This window comes from Martes martes (genome assembly GCF_963455335.1).
Source record: "Martes martes genome assembly, chromosome: 15".
In the NCBI taxonomy this organism is placed as follows: domain Eukaryota; kingdom Metazoa; phylum Chordata; class Mammalia; order Carnivora; family Mustelidae; genus Martes; species Martes martes.
Window position 1 is genome coordinate 222416 of NC_137903.1, and position 15405 is coordinate 237820.

A 15405-nucleotide genomic window follows, 5' to 3' on the forward strand; every position below is an offset into this window, starting at 1 on the left:
TCGGCGCACGTGTGCAGTCCCCAAGAGACTCAGCCCACCGAGTGTGGACGATATGGAGTCCCCTGGGGTGTAGCTCGTATCTGACCAACCTCAGTTTTAAAAATAACCTCCCACCCGTTAGTCCATACAGCAGTCCTCCGGCGGGCGACCCCCGTCTGCACTTCTAGAGCGCAGGACCGCACGGGAGCGGGGCTTCGGGCTTCGGATCCGCGCGCCGGGCGGCCCGAAGTGCTCCCGAGTAGACGGGAGGTGCGGTCGCGCCGGGCTCCGTGGCTGCGGCTGAGGGCCGACTCAGACGCCGGGGCAGACCCAGGTGCTCAGCACCGGGCTGGAGACGGCTGAGGCGCTCAGCACCCCGGCTAGGGCGGGCGCCACTCTAGGGATCCGGGCTGCCCGAGGGGGTCCCCGCGCCGGGTGCGTGGTGCTCGCGCGCGGACACGCCTCTGCGACGCGCGCTCAGGCCTGGGAGCTGGCCCCGTGCCGCCTGACCGTCTCTGCCTGGGACAGCTTAAGGGCGAGGGTTAGGCGACACTCCGCCGCCCCGTACCGCCGGCTCGCGGCCAGGACTCGGGTTTCCACGGCCAGGCCGGGACCCAGCAGGTACTCGCGCTCCCACCCACGCTCCAGAAGGAGGAGGGCGGGAGGAGGGCGGAGGCCGGCGCCGCGCACGCGCGCCGGGACACGCCCGTCGGCGCGCGCAGGCGCAGCCTCCCCTTCCTGATCGCCTCGCGGTCCCACCCCTCTCCCGGAAGTCTTCCCGTCCCGCCCCCCGAGAGCAACGAGGGATGCGAGTGGGCACTCCGGTTGTCCATCAGGCCGGTCTCACTGCCATTGGCAGCCGGAGAAAAGGCCGGACGGCCGACTTCGGCCGACTCGGCGCCCCCACGGAAGCCGCGATTGGCGGAGGCCGGGCCCCGCGGCCGCTCGCTTCCGGTCTCCGCGAGCCCTCCCCGCCGCCGCCGCCGCCGCCGCCGCCGCCCTCAGCCTCCCCGCCCCCCGCCCTTCCACCATGGCCGCCTCTGTGTGGTGTGGGGAGAAGCTGGCCCTCGGTGTCCTCCTGTAGCGCGCACTGCCTCCCCCTCACCCCTCGGGTCGGATCCGAAGGAGCCTCGCTCCCCGGCCCTCCGGCCCCGCCAGGAAGCTCCCTTACCCCTGCTGCAGGGGCAGGACTCCTCGTCCCCAGCTGCTGAGGCAGACACTTAGGGTTGGGAGCCAGAAAGGGCGCCCCGTCCACTCGAGGGGCGGAAGGCTCGCGTGCCCCGCCCGGAGGTGCGGACCTGCCCCCGGCACCCCCGGAGCTGGCGGCCTTCGCTCAGCACTGCCACCCCAGACACAGGACCCCGAGGGCCCGCGCCCGCGTCCCCCACAGGAGCGGCCTTTCGGAGACGAGGGCGGGGCGGACAGCGCGGGACCCTGCCCGACCTCGCTCGTGCCTCCGGCCCCGGGCCCTGGCCCCCGGAGGGGTCGTTTCTAGGACTTCCCGCCCGTCCACCCCCCGGCCTCTTCCCGTGTCTTGGCCGCGGCCATGGAGTTGCAGAAGGGCAAGGGGGCGGCAGCGGCCGCTGCGGCGGGAGCGGCGGGAGGAGGAGGAGGAGGAGGAGGAGGAGCGGGAGCAGGAGCCCCAGGAGGGGGGAGGCTGCTGCTCTCAACCAGTTTGGATGCCAAGGATGAGTTAGAGGAGGTAGGTGTGGGGGGTGCGGAAGGGGGCCGAGCGCCCGGGCCGAGGAGGGCCGCCGGCGCGGAGCGCGGCCGGGGCGGGGGGCCGGGGACCGGGCCTCCAGGCTGTGCCGAGGCAGCACGAGCGCCGCTCCGCACTTCCTGCTCCGGGAGGAAGGAGCGCGGCCGACTTCCTGGACCGGTTGTCATGGCAACAGCAGCCTCTCGGAGGAGGCCGGTGGGGGGTGTCGAGGAGGAAGGGAAGCGCCGTCCGGATCGGCCGACTGTGCTTTTGACGTTCCTTTCCTCGCAGGGACCGCGCGTCCGCTTCGTACCTGTCCTGCCTCGGCCGGGGCGCTGGCTGAGTGGACGATACGGCGCGCGCGTGCGGGCGTCGGGGGCGCTGGCAGGAGGTCGCGGCCGGCTTCGAAGCGCCCTGTTAGGTAGCCCTGACTTCGCGTGGACGTAGTCCGTTGACGGCGATGTGCACTGCGCATTTGGGACGTGTGGAGACCCGAGACAGTGGCGTTTAGTTAGGGTACCCTCGCCTACGGGAGGGTGCAGAGGGAGAGGGTCGAGTGAAGTCCCGCTGGGTAGTGGACCCTCTTCTTCCCCACCCGTTCCCTCTCGTCCCCGACCGCGCGGATGCTGCCGCTCAGGTAGACGCACGGCTCGGAATAGGAGACCCAGCGCTGACACGCGACTGCGGGACTGTTTGTGACATCTGATGCCTTCAACTCCGGGCTCACTCAGGGACAGGAGGAGCACAAGAACAGCACCTGGCCTTCCCTGACCATTTCCCTGCCTTTTTTTTTTTTTTTCCCCTAAAGATTTTATTTCTTTGACAGAGAGCGAGCACAGGCAGGGGCAGTGTCAGGCTCCCCAGTCAGCAGGGAGTCCGATGTGGGGCTCCATCCCAGGACCCTGGGGTCATGACCTGAGCCGAAGGCAGATGCTTAAAACTGAGCCACTCAGGTGGCCCCATTTCCCTGCTTCTTTGTCACTGCCCTTTATCAGTCGTAGAGGGTGGGCAGGCAGATAGGTGGAATTCATAGTTCAGATTTTAAAAAAACGTTGGTTCAGATGCAAAGTGATGGAACATATATGCAGAAATGAACTTTGCAGATCAAGGTGGCGGGGTATAACTTTGTGGATCATCCTTTGGCAGATGTCTGCTCACAGGCTGGTTTTCCATCCTGCTTCTCCCCCGTAATTCCGTGTGCATTTAGAGAAATCAAAGTTTTTCTGCTGTTTTTAATCAGCTAAGGTAGATGCAAATTAGGAGAAGAAACAATGCTACTAAAAATAATATATTCCCAAAACACTAAAAATGGCTGTAGGATTGTCTGGCACTTTGAATTGCCCACTTTAAGAACTGGCCACTGTCATTGTCTAAGTATTTGTTGAGCCCAATGTTCTGGTGCTGCAGCTCTGAAACTGTAGGAAGAAAATAGCCTTTGATCCACCAGTTTGGGTGGAGGGAAAAAGCCCCCAAGCGTTGGACAAAAATCTGTTTATTACCCACCCTGATTGCCAGAGGGTTCATCCTGCCTCTGCTGATTTGTACCACAGCGTCCTGTTCTGAACAGTGACGTGTTTGCTAGCAGACTCAGTGATATGGTGGGAGGGAACCATGAAAGAGAGGAAGCATTTTTTTGTGTGTTTTTGGACTGAGAGTGAACTTTAAACTGTTTCCAGAGAGAAGGGGCAGAGAAGGTCTCTCTCTCCCTTTTTTCTTCCTATCCTTCCTGGTGTAAATGTTTCCCAGCATTTCTTGGCTCCCCCTTTTCCTTCTTTGGCCTTTACCCTTTGCGTTTGAATTTTCCATGTTTTTAACGCATGTGTATGGTTCCCACTGGACTAGAGTGTCCCTAAGGGGGAAACTTAGCGGCTTCTTCCTCTGGGTCTCCCCACAGAGCTCTGTATGCAGAAGTTATCAAAACCTGCTGCTGAATGACTGGTCTGTGTTTGTTCTGGTATGGTACTTTCCATCGCAGGCATACCTATTGCCCAGGAACACAGGTAGCTTCTTAATTGTCTGTGCTTCCTGTGTGCAGTCTCATAGGAATATAGACGAGGGAGACCCAAGTCTGCTTTGCAGAGCTTCTCATCTGAAGACTGAGTTAGCATACCCACAAGGAGGGTGGAAAAAAAAAGCACCTCAAAAACCTGGTAGTAAAGAGGCTGGGGTCGTTGTAGCTGGGTGTGGTGAGGAAAGGCCCCTCAAGAGTCCTGGCGGATGGACACGATGCTGAAGAGCATCCCAGCTGGGAGCTGTGAATCTTCTACTCAAGGGAACATCTGTTGTGTCCTTTCTTCTCTTTGGCTCTGTTTCTCTCTTTGAAGGGGAAATTCTTGCCCATCCCATTCCACGTTGGGGAATGAGATAAAAATAGGGCCAGAGATTGGAGGCGTTTAGAACATGCAGCTAGTCTACTTTCTGCGGCTCTAGCTCATTCCTTGCTGGGAAGGACCTGGTCTGCTCTGAAGTCAGGCTGAAAGCGGAACTGTGGCTTAAACAAGTCAGAACTTCCTCTTAAACGATGGACAGGTCTTAGGGTCGCATTGGGTAGAGGTGCGCCCCTTTCAGGGTTCCTCCAAGGGATAATTCATCTCTTGTCTCTGAAGAACCTCCAGGGAACAGGCTTTGAGCCATCTCTAGTTTTTTCCCCTGAAATCCTCCTTGCACTTAGAAGTGACTCTTGGCTATAGAGTACTTGGAACCCAGCTTATTCAGTAACTCCTCACTAATGTGGGCTCTTGGGGATTTTGTAGGTTGAAACATACCTTCTTTTCCTGAAGACAGTGGACTTTGCTCTTTTAGGGCCACTGACTTCCCATGAGAGAACTCTGTTTAACACGTAATTTACCAGACTGTCTTTTCACCCGTTTAAGGGAGCGGAAACTGGGAGGTTAGAGGGATCTCTCTGCCTTCAGCCCCAAGCTTCAGGTATATACTGGCAACCTGGAAGGCCTTCCCCTACTCTGCCCTGCTCCGTCCTCTGCTGCTGTCGTGCAGAACATGGGCAGGTACTCTTGGTACTAGAAAAATTATTTCAGAAGCTCCTAGAGATGGTAAACATTTACTCAGCTCTCTGAGGGGCTGTCATGGACGGCTTACTCAGAACAGAGCCACTCTGCCAATAATTGCTGGCAACTGCGTATATGATTCCAAGTTTGCTAAGGGCCTCAGGGGACTTGGGGGGGACGAGGGCTACTGCTACCTGATTGTAGGGATTTGACTTCCTGCAGGCCTCTTTGGTGGGTTGTGGTCCTTCTTTCACTCTGAACGATTTGTAATTCCTCCCATCCCTGTTTGGAAAAGTGATTTCTGTAGTTTGCGAAGAGCAGCATCTTCCACATCTCTGTTGCCTAGAAATCGCCCTCACATTTCTTTCCTCATCAGTTTTATCCATGCATCCAAATTCTGGACTCTCCTACTTCCTGCATCCTTAGCTGGGCCTCCCTGTTCCAAGAGGCCACTTTTGTTCTTGACTGGGCAGTGACCCATAGAAATGACTCAAGCCTCTGAGTGGAGCTTAGACTAAAGAGGGGCCTTGAGAAAGCTAGTTCTGCCCAAGGTCTCTGTGTGTTAGATCACAGCCATATGTAAGTTGGCCATTCCGTAGGCTGATCCTCACTGTGTAAGGATCCTGGTACAGGGTCCAGCACTCAGGCCTCCCCTCCCCTCCCTTACGCTTCCTTCCTCTTCTCTCCTAGAAGGCAAAAGTTTACAGAGGTTAATTAGGAAGCTTTTCAGCCTGGGCAGGGACTTAACCGTGTCCTGTAGTAAGTAGGAGGGCTCCGTTTTCCGGAGTCTTCAAGGACACGCCATTAGAAGTGGGAGCAGGAGATGCTGGTCTTCACAGATTGGGTTGTGCGGTTGCTGAACTTTTTCACAAATGGAACAATTTATAATTTAACTGAGACTGTGTGCTGGGTGTTTTCACGTCTGTTATCTTGTGTGATCCTCAGAGCAACCTTGTGGTATTTCTGTCTTTTTTTAAACAAACAGGGTTTTAAAAAAAATTAATTTTGTGAGAGAGAGCAAGAGCGTGGGAGCGGGAGCATGAGTGGGGGAGGGGCAGAAGGCATGGCAGACCTCCGGCTGTGTGCGGAGCCTGCCCAGGGACTCAGTCCCAGAGCCCCGAAATCGTGATCTGAGCCGGAATTGAGTCGGACGCCCAACTGAACAACACACGTGCCCCTATTTCTGTTTTTCAGATAAGAAAACCAGGGTTTATTTATTTTTTTTTTTTAAAGATTTTATTTATTTATTTGACACAGAGAGAGAGATCACAAGTAGGCAGAGAGGCAGGCAGAGAGAGGGGGAGAAGCAAGCTCCCTGCTGAGCAGAGAGCCCGATGTGGGGCTCGATCCCAGGACCCTGAGATCATGACCTGAGCCGAAGGCAGAGGCTTAACCCTCTGAGCCACCCAGGCGCCCCGAAAACCAGGGTTTAGAGAGGCTAAGGAACTCACCCAAGATTAGCTTAAGTCTGGCGGGTGGGGGGCACCCTTCCATACCACGCTTGTCGGTGTGCTCATTAGCTGGCTGCCGTTTGACCTCTCGCATCTCTGTTGGTTCGGCAGACTAGGAAGGAGTCTCTGGAATGGGTAAGCAGGGTTAGCTACTGGGGGATCTGAGTCCCCCGACACTGACAGCTGTCTTGGGTTAGACCAGGATACGACTCAGAAAGGGAAAACCCAGGGGTGCCTGGGTGGCTCAGTGGGTTAAGCCGCTGCCTTCGGCTCAGGTCATGATCTCAGGGTCCTGGGATCGAGTCCCGCATTGGGCTCTCTGCTCAGCAGGGAGCCTGCTTCCCTCTCTCTCTCTCTCTGCCTGCTTCTGTCTACTGTGATCTCTCTCTCTCTCTGTCAAATAAATAAATAAATAAATCTTTAAAAAAAAAAAAAAAAGAAGAAAGGGAAAATCCAGCCTGCTGTTTCCCCTCCCCTCTCCTCCTCGTGTGGGAGCTGGACCAGGTAGTGCCGGATCTCACAGCTCTGCTTTCCTGTGATCTCACAGCTCCTTTTCACAAGTACACAGGCCCTGTGGAGGCTGAGTGTGCAGAGCTGACCTAATTTGGAGGCTAGTCAGACCGGACGGGCAGTGAAGTTGTAATACCTTCAAATCTGCATAGCTTTGGGCCTAATGCAGGTCAGAGTTTTGAGGCTGTGGGAGCTCCTTGCCTTAACTCTCCATTCTCCTCTGTGCCACCTTAGGCTCTCGGTTAGGTATGGGTATAGGCGACCTTAGAACGATGCTGAAGGGAGACACAGGGTTGCCTTTCATTCCTACACGCCTTTTCCCTTGTCCTTCGTCATGGGTTCCTCTCAGCACTGCAGCAGAACCTCTTCTCAGCAAGGTGTTTTACAATGACCTGTAGGATTAGGGGGAAGTAAATTGCCTGCCTTTGTCCATTTGCCAGCATCACCGTTACTGGGAATTGGGAATTGGTTTTCCTTAAATAGTTTTGGGGTTAGTCCTAAAGTTTTAAAGGGAAGTACTTTAGGTGGTGATAATGGAGAGGCTCACCGATTTAATATGATACACATTTGTCAGTATCTTCTCAATATTTAGTATTAAATGTTTCTTTGGAACAGGGGCCAGTGACTGAGGTCTCCTTAGAACATTGAGCATGTGTTGGCCTTTGAAACTGGAGTGCCTCTTGGGTGGACTTCAGTGCACCTGTCTCCACCTTGGTTTGTCCAGAGGTTCAGTCAATTTGGCCTTTTGTTCTCCTTTCCTTTCCTCACACTCATTTTTTAAAATTTGCCTTTAACTTTTGGGGGGATAGATTTTATGTATTTATTTGACAGAGCAAGAGAGCACAGGAGGGGAGCAGCAGAGAAAGAGGGAGAAGCAGGCTCCCAGCTGAGCAGGGAGCCTGACGTGGGACTCAATCCCAGAACCCTGGGATCAGGACCCGAGCGGAAAGCAGACGCCCAACCCACTGAGTCATTTGGAAACAAATCCAAGATAAATCATTTCATCTGCAAATTACTTTATATATATGTCTATGAGGGAAGGATTTTTTTTAACATAGCCATGATGTAATACCTAAAAATATTAGTAGTAATTCTTCAGTGTAATAAAATATTCATTGTTCAAATTGACTGTCTCATAAATTCCTTTTTATAACTGGTTTGTTCAAATCAGTGCTCAGACAAGCACCACACATTGCATTTGATTGATATGCTTCTTTAATTTTTTTAAAGATTTATTTATCCATTTTAGAGAGAGCAGAGAGGGGGCAGAGAGAGTCTTAACCAGACTCCTTGCTGAGCACGTAGCCCAGAGTGGAGCTCAGTCCTGCAACCTGAGATCATGACCTGAGCTGAAGCCAAGAGCTGGATGCTCAACCGACTGTGCCACTCAGATGCCCATTATGTTTCTTTAATTTTTTTAAAAAAAGATTTTATTTATTGAGAGAGAGAGAGCATGAGTAGGGTTAGGGGCAGAGGGAGAAGCAGGCTCCCTGCTGAGCAGGAAGCCCTACGTGGGGCTCGATCCCAGGACCCTGAGATCATAACCTGAGCTGAAGGCAGAGGCTTAACCCACCGAGGCACCCAGGTGCCCCAGTGTTTCTTCAACTTTTTAAAAAAGATTTTATTTATTTGACAGAGAGATACACAGCAAGAGAGGGAACACAAACTGGGGGGAGTGGGAGAGGGAGAAGCAAGCTTCCTGCCCAGCAGGGAGCCCAATTCCGGGCTGGATCCCAGGACCCTGGGATCACGACCTGAGCGGAAGGCAGCCGCTTAATGACTGAGCCTCCCAGGTGCCCCTTCCTTTAATTTTTTTAAACAGCTTTTTATTTTAAAATAATTTCAAACTGGGGCACATGAGTGGCTCAGTTGTTAATTGTCTGCCTTCAGCTCAGGTCATGATCCCAGGGTCCTGGAATCGAGCCCCACACCGGGCTCTGCTTGGCGGGGAGTCTGCTTCTCCCTCTCCAACTCCCCCAGCTTGTGTTCCCTCTCTCAGTCTCTCTCTCTGTCAAATAGATAAATCTTTTAAAAAAATGATTTTAAGCTTAGTGAAATTATAATACATAGAACTCTCACAGACTCTTCACCCGGACTCAGCCGTTACTAACACTATTTCTCTGCACAGACACGGTTTCAGCCTTTTGAGAGTCAGTTGCAGCTGTGAGGGTTTCCATACTTCGTTGTCTATTTCCTGAGAACAGAGACCGTCAGTTAATGTAATTGCTGCTCTGTTGTCCGGGTCGGGCATTCAGCTTCGATGTGCTGCTGTTACAGAACATGCTCCGATTTTACCGCTTGTCCCAGGAACGTTCGTGTAGCAGTCCAGGATCACAGGTTGAGTTTAGATGTGCTCTCTCTTCACCCTGAAGCAGATTCTTTTTTTTTTTTTTTTTTTAAGGATTTCTTATTTATTTGACACAGAGAGAGAAATCACAAGTAGGCAGAGAGTCAGGCAGAGAGGCGGGGGGGGGGGGCGGGAACCAGGCTCCCCGCCGAGCAGAGAGCCCGATGTGGGGCTCGATCCCAGGACCCTGAGACCATGACCTGAGCTGAAGGCAGAGGCTTTAACCCACTGAGCCACCCAGGCGCCCCCTGAAGCAGATTCTTAATCTTCCTTTGTCTTTCATGACCTCAAACACTTTTGACAGGTCAGTTATTTTGTAGAATATTTTTCATATTGGGTTATCTGAGATTTCTTCCGTGGTTAGATTAAGATGATTCATTTTTTGGCCAGAAAACCATACAAGTACTGTTCCAGCCTCTTCGGGGCACCCTGCCGCGGCATATGCAGGGATGTTAATTTCGATCACTTGGTTAAGGTGGTGCCCTCCAGAATTTCCTGCAGTTATTCTTTTTCCTGTGTATTAAGTATTTCGAACCCACATAATACCCCCTTGTGCAGTGTCACCTCTGGTTTAGTATCTGTTGGTGACCTTTCCCTGAATCATTTTCTGCCCCTCTTGTTCCTTAAGGGTTTATTAGTTGGCGTTCTGCTATAAGGGAGAGCTTTCCCTTCTTTATTATGTGTGTACCTATTAGCTTGGATTCTTATTTTATTCAATGGGTTATAAACTCTTTTTTTTTTTTCCTTCCAGTAAGCTCTACACCCAATATGGGGCTTGAATTTATGTCCCCTTGAATTTATGAGATCAAGAGTCACATACTCTAAGGACTGAGCCCCTCCCCGCCCCCCCCCCACCATGGGCTATAATCTTAATCCTCTTTTATTTTATTTTTTTAAAAAGATTTTATTTATTTATTTGACAGAGATCACAAGTAGGCAGAGAGGCAGGCAGAGAGAGACGAAGGGAAGCAGGCTCCCTGCTGAGCAGAAAGCGCAGTGTGGGCTCAATCCCAGGACCCTGGGATCATGACCTGAGCCGAAGGCAGAGGCTTTAACCCACTGAGCCACCCAGGTGCCCTTAATCCTCTTTTAATAGTGGGTTTCCCCCTTCCCTTGCGATTTGTGGAAGAATAAGTTTACCTGTCATGGTTTCTACCCTCTGGACTTAGCTGATTATATCCTTGTGTAACTTTACTTTAAACAGGTAGTTAGATTTAGAGGTATGATGAGGTTTAAATTTCTTTTTTTTTAAGATTTTTAAAATTTATTTGACAGAGACAGCAAGAGAGGGAATACAAGCAAGGGGAATGGGAGAGGGAGAAGCAGGCTTCCCACTGAGCAAGGAGCCAGATGTGGGGCTTGATCTCAAGACCCTGGGACCATGACCTGAGCCGAAGGCAGATGCTTAATGACTGAGCCACCCAGGTGCCCTGGTTTTGGGGGTCAGAAATACTTTATAGGTGATGGTATGACACATTCTGAACTTTTTCTCACCCCTTCACAGAGGTTAGAAAGGTGCATGAGCATTGTGACCTCGATGACTGCTGGTGTCTCAGAGAGGGAAGCCAATGATGCCCTCAATGCTCACGTGAGTATAATGCTCTCCCCCGTCCATTACTACTGCTTTGGAAGCTTTGAGATGTGATCCAAAAGATAGGACTTAAGTGGCTGGGAATTAGGGGACTGAAGTGCATATCTTAGCTCCCCAAACCAGACTTCCAGCTCCTCTTTCTGTCTCGCTGTGGGAGTCCAGCCCTTGGAGCTTATGTGTCTTGAAGTCACAACTTTTAAAAATAACTCTTAGTTCTGTAGTGACCTTTTTTCTTTGCAAATTATTCTCACATATTTGATCCTTTACATTTCCTTTTTTTTTTTTTTTTGTAGGGGGAGGGAGGGAGGGGCAGGGGTGAAGGAGAGAGAGAATCTTAAGCAGGCTCCACACCCAGTACAGAGCCCCATGCAAGGGCTCGATCTCACAACCCTGAGGTCAGGACTAAATCAAGAGTCAGAGCCAAAGTCCAGTCAGATGCTTAACCAACTAAGCCAGCCAGGTGCCCCGTGACCTTTTATATTTCCTAATCTGTGATATTGAAAGGATTTTAAATAGTTAGTACATGTAAAGTTCTCAGAGTAATTCCAGGCACATAGTGAATGCTTAGTATTTCCTCTTTATTGGTGGTATGTTATATTTATTGTCTTCACCTTACAAATACCACGGACTCAAGGATTTGCCCAAGGTCTTGACTTGATATGTTTGCCCATTACACCATGAGTGGTTCTGCAGCTCCCTCCCTCTTGAAGGCTATTAAGGTCTGGTAAAGGTGGTACAGTGGGATTTTTTCTCTGCTTTGTTTATTTATTATTTTTTTAAAGTTTTCTTTTCTCTAAATATTTATTTATTTATTTTGAGAGAGAAAGCGTGCACACATGCAAGTTGGGGGAGGGGCAGAGGCAGAGAATCTTTCAGGCAAACTCCACCTTGAGTGTGGAGCCTGATGCAGCTAGATTCCATGAGATCCCATGCGATTGTGACCCGAGCCAAAACCAAGAGTGGGATGTTTAACCAACTGAGCCACCCAGGTGCCCTTAAAGATTTTATTTTGTTTTATTTTTTTAAAGGATTTTTATTTATTTATTTGTCAGAAAGAGAAAGGAAGAGAGCGAGTGCACAAGCAGGGGGACCAGCAGGCAGAGGGAGAAGCAGGCTCGCTGCTGGGCAAAGAGCCTGATGGGCGGCTCGATCCCGGGGATCATGACCTGAGCCAAAGGCAGACGTTTAACCAGCTGAACCACCCAGACATCCCAAAGATTTCATTTTATTTATTTACTTATTTAATTTAAAATTTTTAATTTATTTGTCAGAGAGAGCACAAGCAAGGGGAGCAGCAGGCAGAGGGAGAGGGAGAAGCAGAGGGAGAATAAGGATTTTATTTTTAAGTAATCTCTACATCCAGTGTGGAGCTCAAACCCACAACCCAAGATCAAGAGTTGCACACGCCACTGACTTAGCCTCCAGGTGTCCCTTTTTTTCCATTTTAAACACTCTTTAGGGCCACGTGGGTGGCTCAGTCAGTTGGGTGGGCGCCCTTGACTTAGATCATGATCCTGGGGTCTTGGCATCCAGCCCCGCATCAGGCTCCTGCTTCTGCCTCTGCCTCTGCCAGCTGCTCCCTCTGCTTGTGCTATCTGTGTGTCAAACAAATAAGTAACATCTTTTTTTTTTTTTTAAAGATTTTTTATTCATTTATTTGACAGACAGAGATCACAAGTATGCAGAGAGGCAGACAGAGACACAGAGGGAAGCAGGCTCCCCACCGAGCAGAGAGCCCGATGCGGGGCTCGATCCCTGGACCCTGGGATCATGACCTGAGCCGAAGGCAGAGGCTTTAACCCACTGAGCCACCCAGGTGCCCCAATAAGTAAAATCTTAAAAAAAAAACAAACACTCCTGTTTTCTGCTTGTGGCATGCATCAAGCCTTGGAGAAAACAGCTGTTTCTTTCCCTTTATCTCTCTCTCTCTCTCTTTTTTTTTTTTTAAAGATTTTATTTATTTATTTGACAGATTACAAGTAGACAGGCAGACAGAGAGAAGGGGGGAAGCAGGCTCCCTGCTGAGCAGAGAGCCCCATGCTGGACAAGCCCCATGCGGGACGTGGTCCCAGGACCCTGAGATCATGACCTGAGCCGAAGGCAGAGGCTTAACCCACGGAGCCACCGAGGCGCCCCACCTCTCTCCTGAAACAGACGCTTCATTGCTTCTAGGAGGAGATCATCAGAACAGTCAATGATTCTCCTTTGTGGGTTACTCAGGAGTCGCAGGTTTTCTGGGAGAAACTGTGCTCAAGAACTTTCCTCCTGTGAGAGACAATGAGTTTTTTTCCTTCCTCATACCCTAGGTATGCAAAGGCCCCCCCCAGCACGAGGAAATCTGCCTGGGCCTCTTCACCCTCGTCCTGACTGAACCTGCCCAAGCCCAGAAGGTAAGACCCCCTCCTCTGGACCCACTGACTCCCCTCAGGTGGTCTGAGGATACAGTGGGACGCAAGGGTTTGCTAGCATAATGCCAAACCCGTTGACCGGAACTGGATCACCTTGTGGTCCTGAGACGCTTACAACTCTATTTTTTAATTTTCAATAAATTGGTCATTCTGACTCCGATCCTTTCTCTATCTAGATTCTGAAGCTGAAGGGCAAGGAGAGCGTTTGTGAGACGGAAAAGCGTCTGAAGTGTTGTACAGTGTAGATTGATGGGTCAGGGTTGTGAGGGTTGGAATTTAATCCAGAGAAGAGAACAAGTACCAAGTCCGTTGAGAGTTCTTATCCGGAAGAGCGTGACCTGTGGTTGCAGGTTCTGTCGTTGACAGGTGGTTGGAAAGTAGGCTTAACGTTGGCATACGCAGGATTTAACAGCCTGATGTTGATGATTGATGCAGCCGTGGTGTAGTGACCAAGAGGACCCTGGAACCGACCGGAGCCAGATTTCCTCAGGAATACTGTGTGAAAACTGGGCTGGGGTCTTCACATCGAGGAGAGTGTCCTTTACGTGGAATGGTTAAAGTGGGATCCTTGCCTGGGGTGAGGGATTGGGAAGGATGTTCTCTTTGGATTCCGCTCTTTCCATAATAAAGCAGCGAAATTCTGTCTTTTCCTCTCCAGATTTACCTTTTCCAGCAGTTCTGTGTCCTGGGACTCTTGGGGCAGTGGGTTAGAAGTGTATGACTGGCATCTGGCATTAACTGTATGACATTAACAGAGAGGAGCTGCAGAAATTCAGTGTTGTTATTGGCCCTTCCTTTTTTTTTTTTTTTTTTTTTTTTGGCTTTTCCTTGAACAAGCGTGGAAGAAGATGCACGTGCTCTGTGCCCAGCATTGTGTTGGGTTCTACCCAGACAAGATCTCATTTAATCCTCTCGGAAGATTGGTGGCTTTGTCCCCTCTTTCCAGACTGCTCCCAGTTTACCTATAAGATAACTGGAGGTCAGAGACATTATCATCTGTTCAGGGAGAATCAAGAAAATCATCCCCAGGGCCAAGGGCAGGATGGCCATGCCCCCTCTGGCATTGAGTTAACCTCAGGGGAAGATCTGTGGGCGTGGCAACCTGAGGAGTTTGTCATCCTCTGATGCCAGCCGAGTAGTGTCCGGGATGAGGGTAGGTGGTAGAACAGCAGGTGCTCACTAGTCCTTAGGGTCCCAGGCCATTTCTGGGCTGGGACCTTGGTGCGTTGATTTGACATTTCATTTTCATACTGGATTTATCGCCAAGATCCTTGAAGACAAATGAATGTCTCCAGTTTGGAACTTCCAGTCTAGCCACTCTGTTTAAAAGAAATGGTTGGATGGGGCGCCCGGGTGGCTCCATCATTAAGTGTCTGCCTTCGGCTCAGGTCGTGATCCCAGGGTCCTGGGATCGAGCCCCACATCGGACTCCCTGATCCACGGGAAACCGGCTTCTCCCTCTCCCACTCCCCCTGCCTGTGTTCCCTCTCTCGCTGTGTCTCTCTCTGTCGAATAAATGGTTGGCAAAGACTTTTACAAATAAAGTTAAAATCTCATGTAGTCACCTTAGTGCAGATATGTGTATCCTGCTGGGTTGGCTTGTTTATGGTGGGATCTTCGTCAGCTGGGGTGAACCCCTAACCCTCGTGAAGGAGGCAGAGGGTGCCTGGTGTTTCTAGGTCTTTATCTAGCTTGGCAGTGAAAGGCCGTAGTGTTCTCCAGTGCAAAGGCTTACGAAGTCATGAATTTGGCCATGTAGGCGTGGCAGGGTACTGGGTATTTATTCGACAGAGAGATACACGGCGAGAGAGGGAACACAAGCAGGGGGAGTGGCAGAGGGAGAAGCAGGCTTCCCACTGAGCAGGGAGCCCCTGGTGTGGCTCGATCCCAGGACCTTGGGATCCTGACCTGAGCTGAAGGCAGCCGCCTAACGACTGAGACCCCCAGGCGCCCCAGCACTTTGTGTTTTTAACCTGGGACAGCCCCATGAGGGTGGCCCAGGCCCTTCCTTCCCTTGGACCTCATAGCTGGTTGACACCTGCACCAGGATTGTGTTCACACACGAGCTGTTTCCTAGTAAATCCCCTCCCCGGAGTGTGTGAGGCTGACAGGACCCTGTCAGGGCTCTTCAGACAAAGCAGTGGAGTTGGGGGTTCGGAGGACACCTGAGGGTTAAGCTCCTGAGCATCTGGCTGGTGGTAACTCGTTGAGAGACTTTGAGCCAAGTCAGAGTATGGCAAGGATTAGTGACCTGTCTCTGAGGCGCTTTGATCCTTCTCCGGAAAAGGGTGATTATCTTGTGAAACCCTTCTGTCCTGCAGCTAGGACGGAAGGCGGGAGTTACTGGTAAAGATGGGTTCTGATGCATTGTTTTAGGCTTCGGCTTAAAACAAGGGAAGTGTTTTTTAAGCG

General features: G+C 51.4%; 1 protein-coding gene across 1 annotated transcript in view; it reads left to right on the forward strand.

The window, feature by feature from the left end:
• Nucleotides 1–1390: 1390 nt before the first annotated feature.
• Nucleotides 1391–15405, forward strand: part of INTS3 (integrator complex subunit 3) — a 38539-nt gene continuing 24524 nt past the window's right edge. Inside the window, exons 1-3 of the mRNA XM_080824362.1 lie at nucleotides 1391–1681; nucleotides 10499–10582; nucleotides 12892–12975. Coding sequence (XP_080680488.1) covers nucleotides 1526–1681; nucleotides 10499–10582; nucleotides 12892–12975 — 324 coding nt within the window. The 5' untranslated portion in view covers nucleotides 1391–1525. The remainder of the gene's footprint in view (nucleotides 1682–10498; nucleotides 10583–12891; nucleotides 12976–15405) is intronic.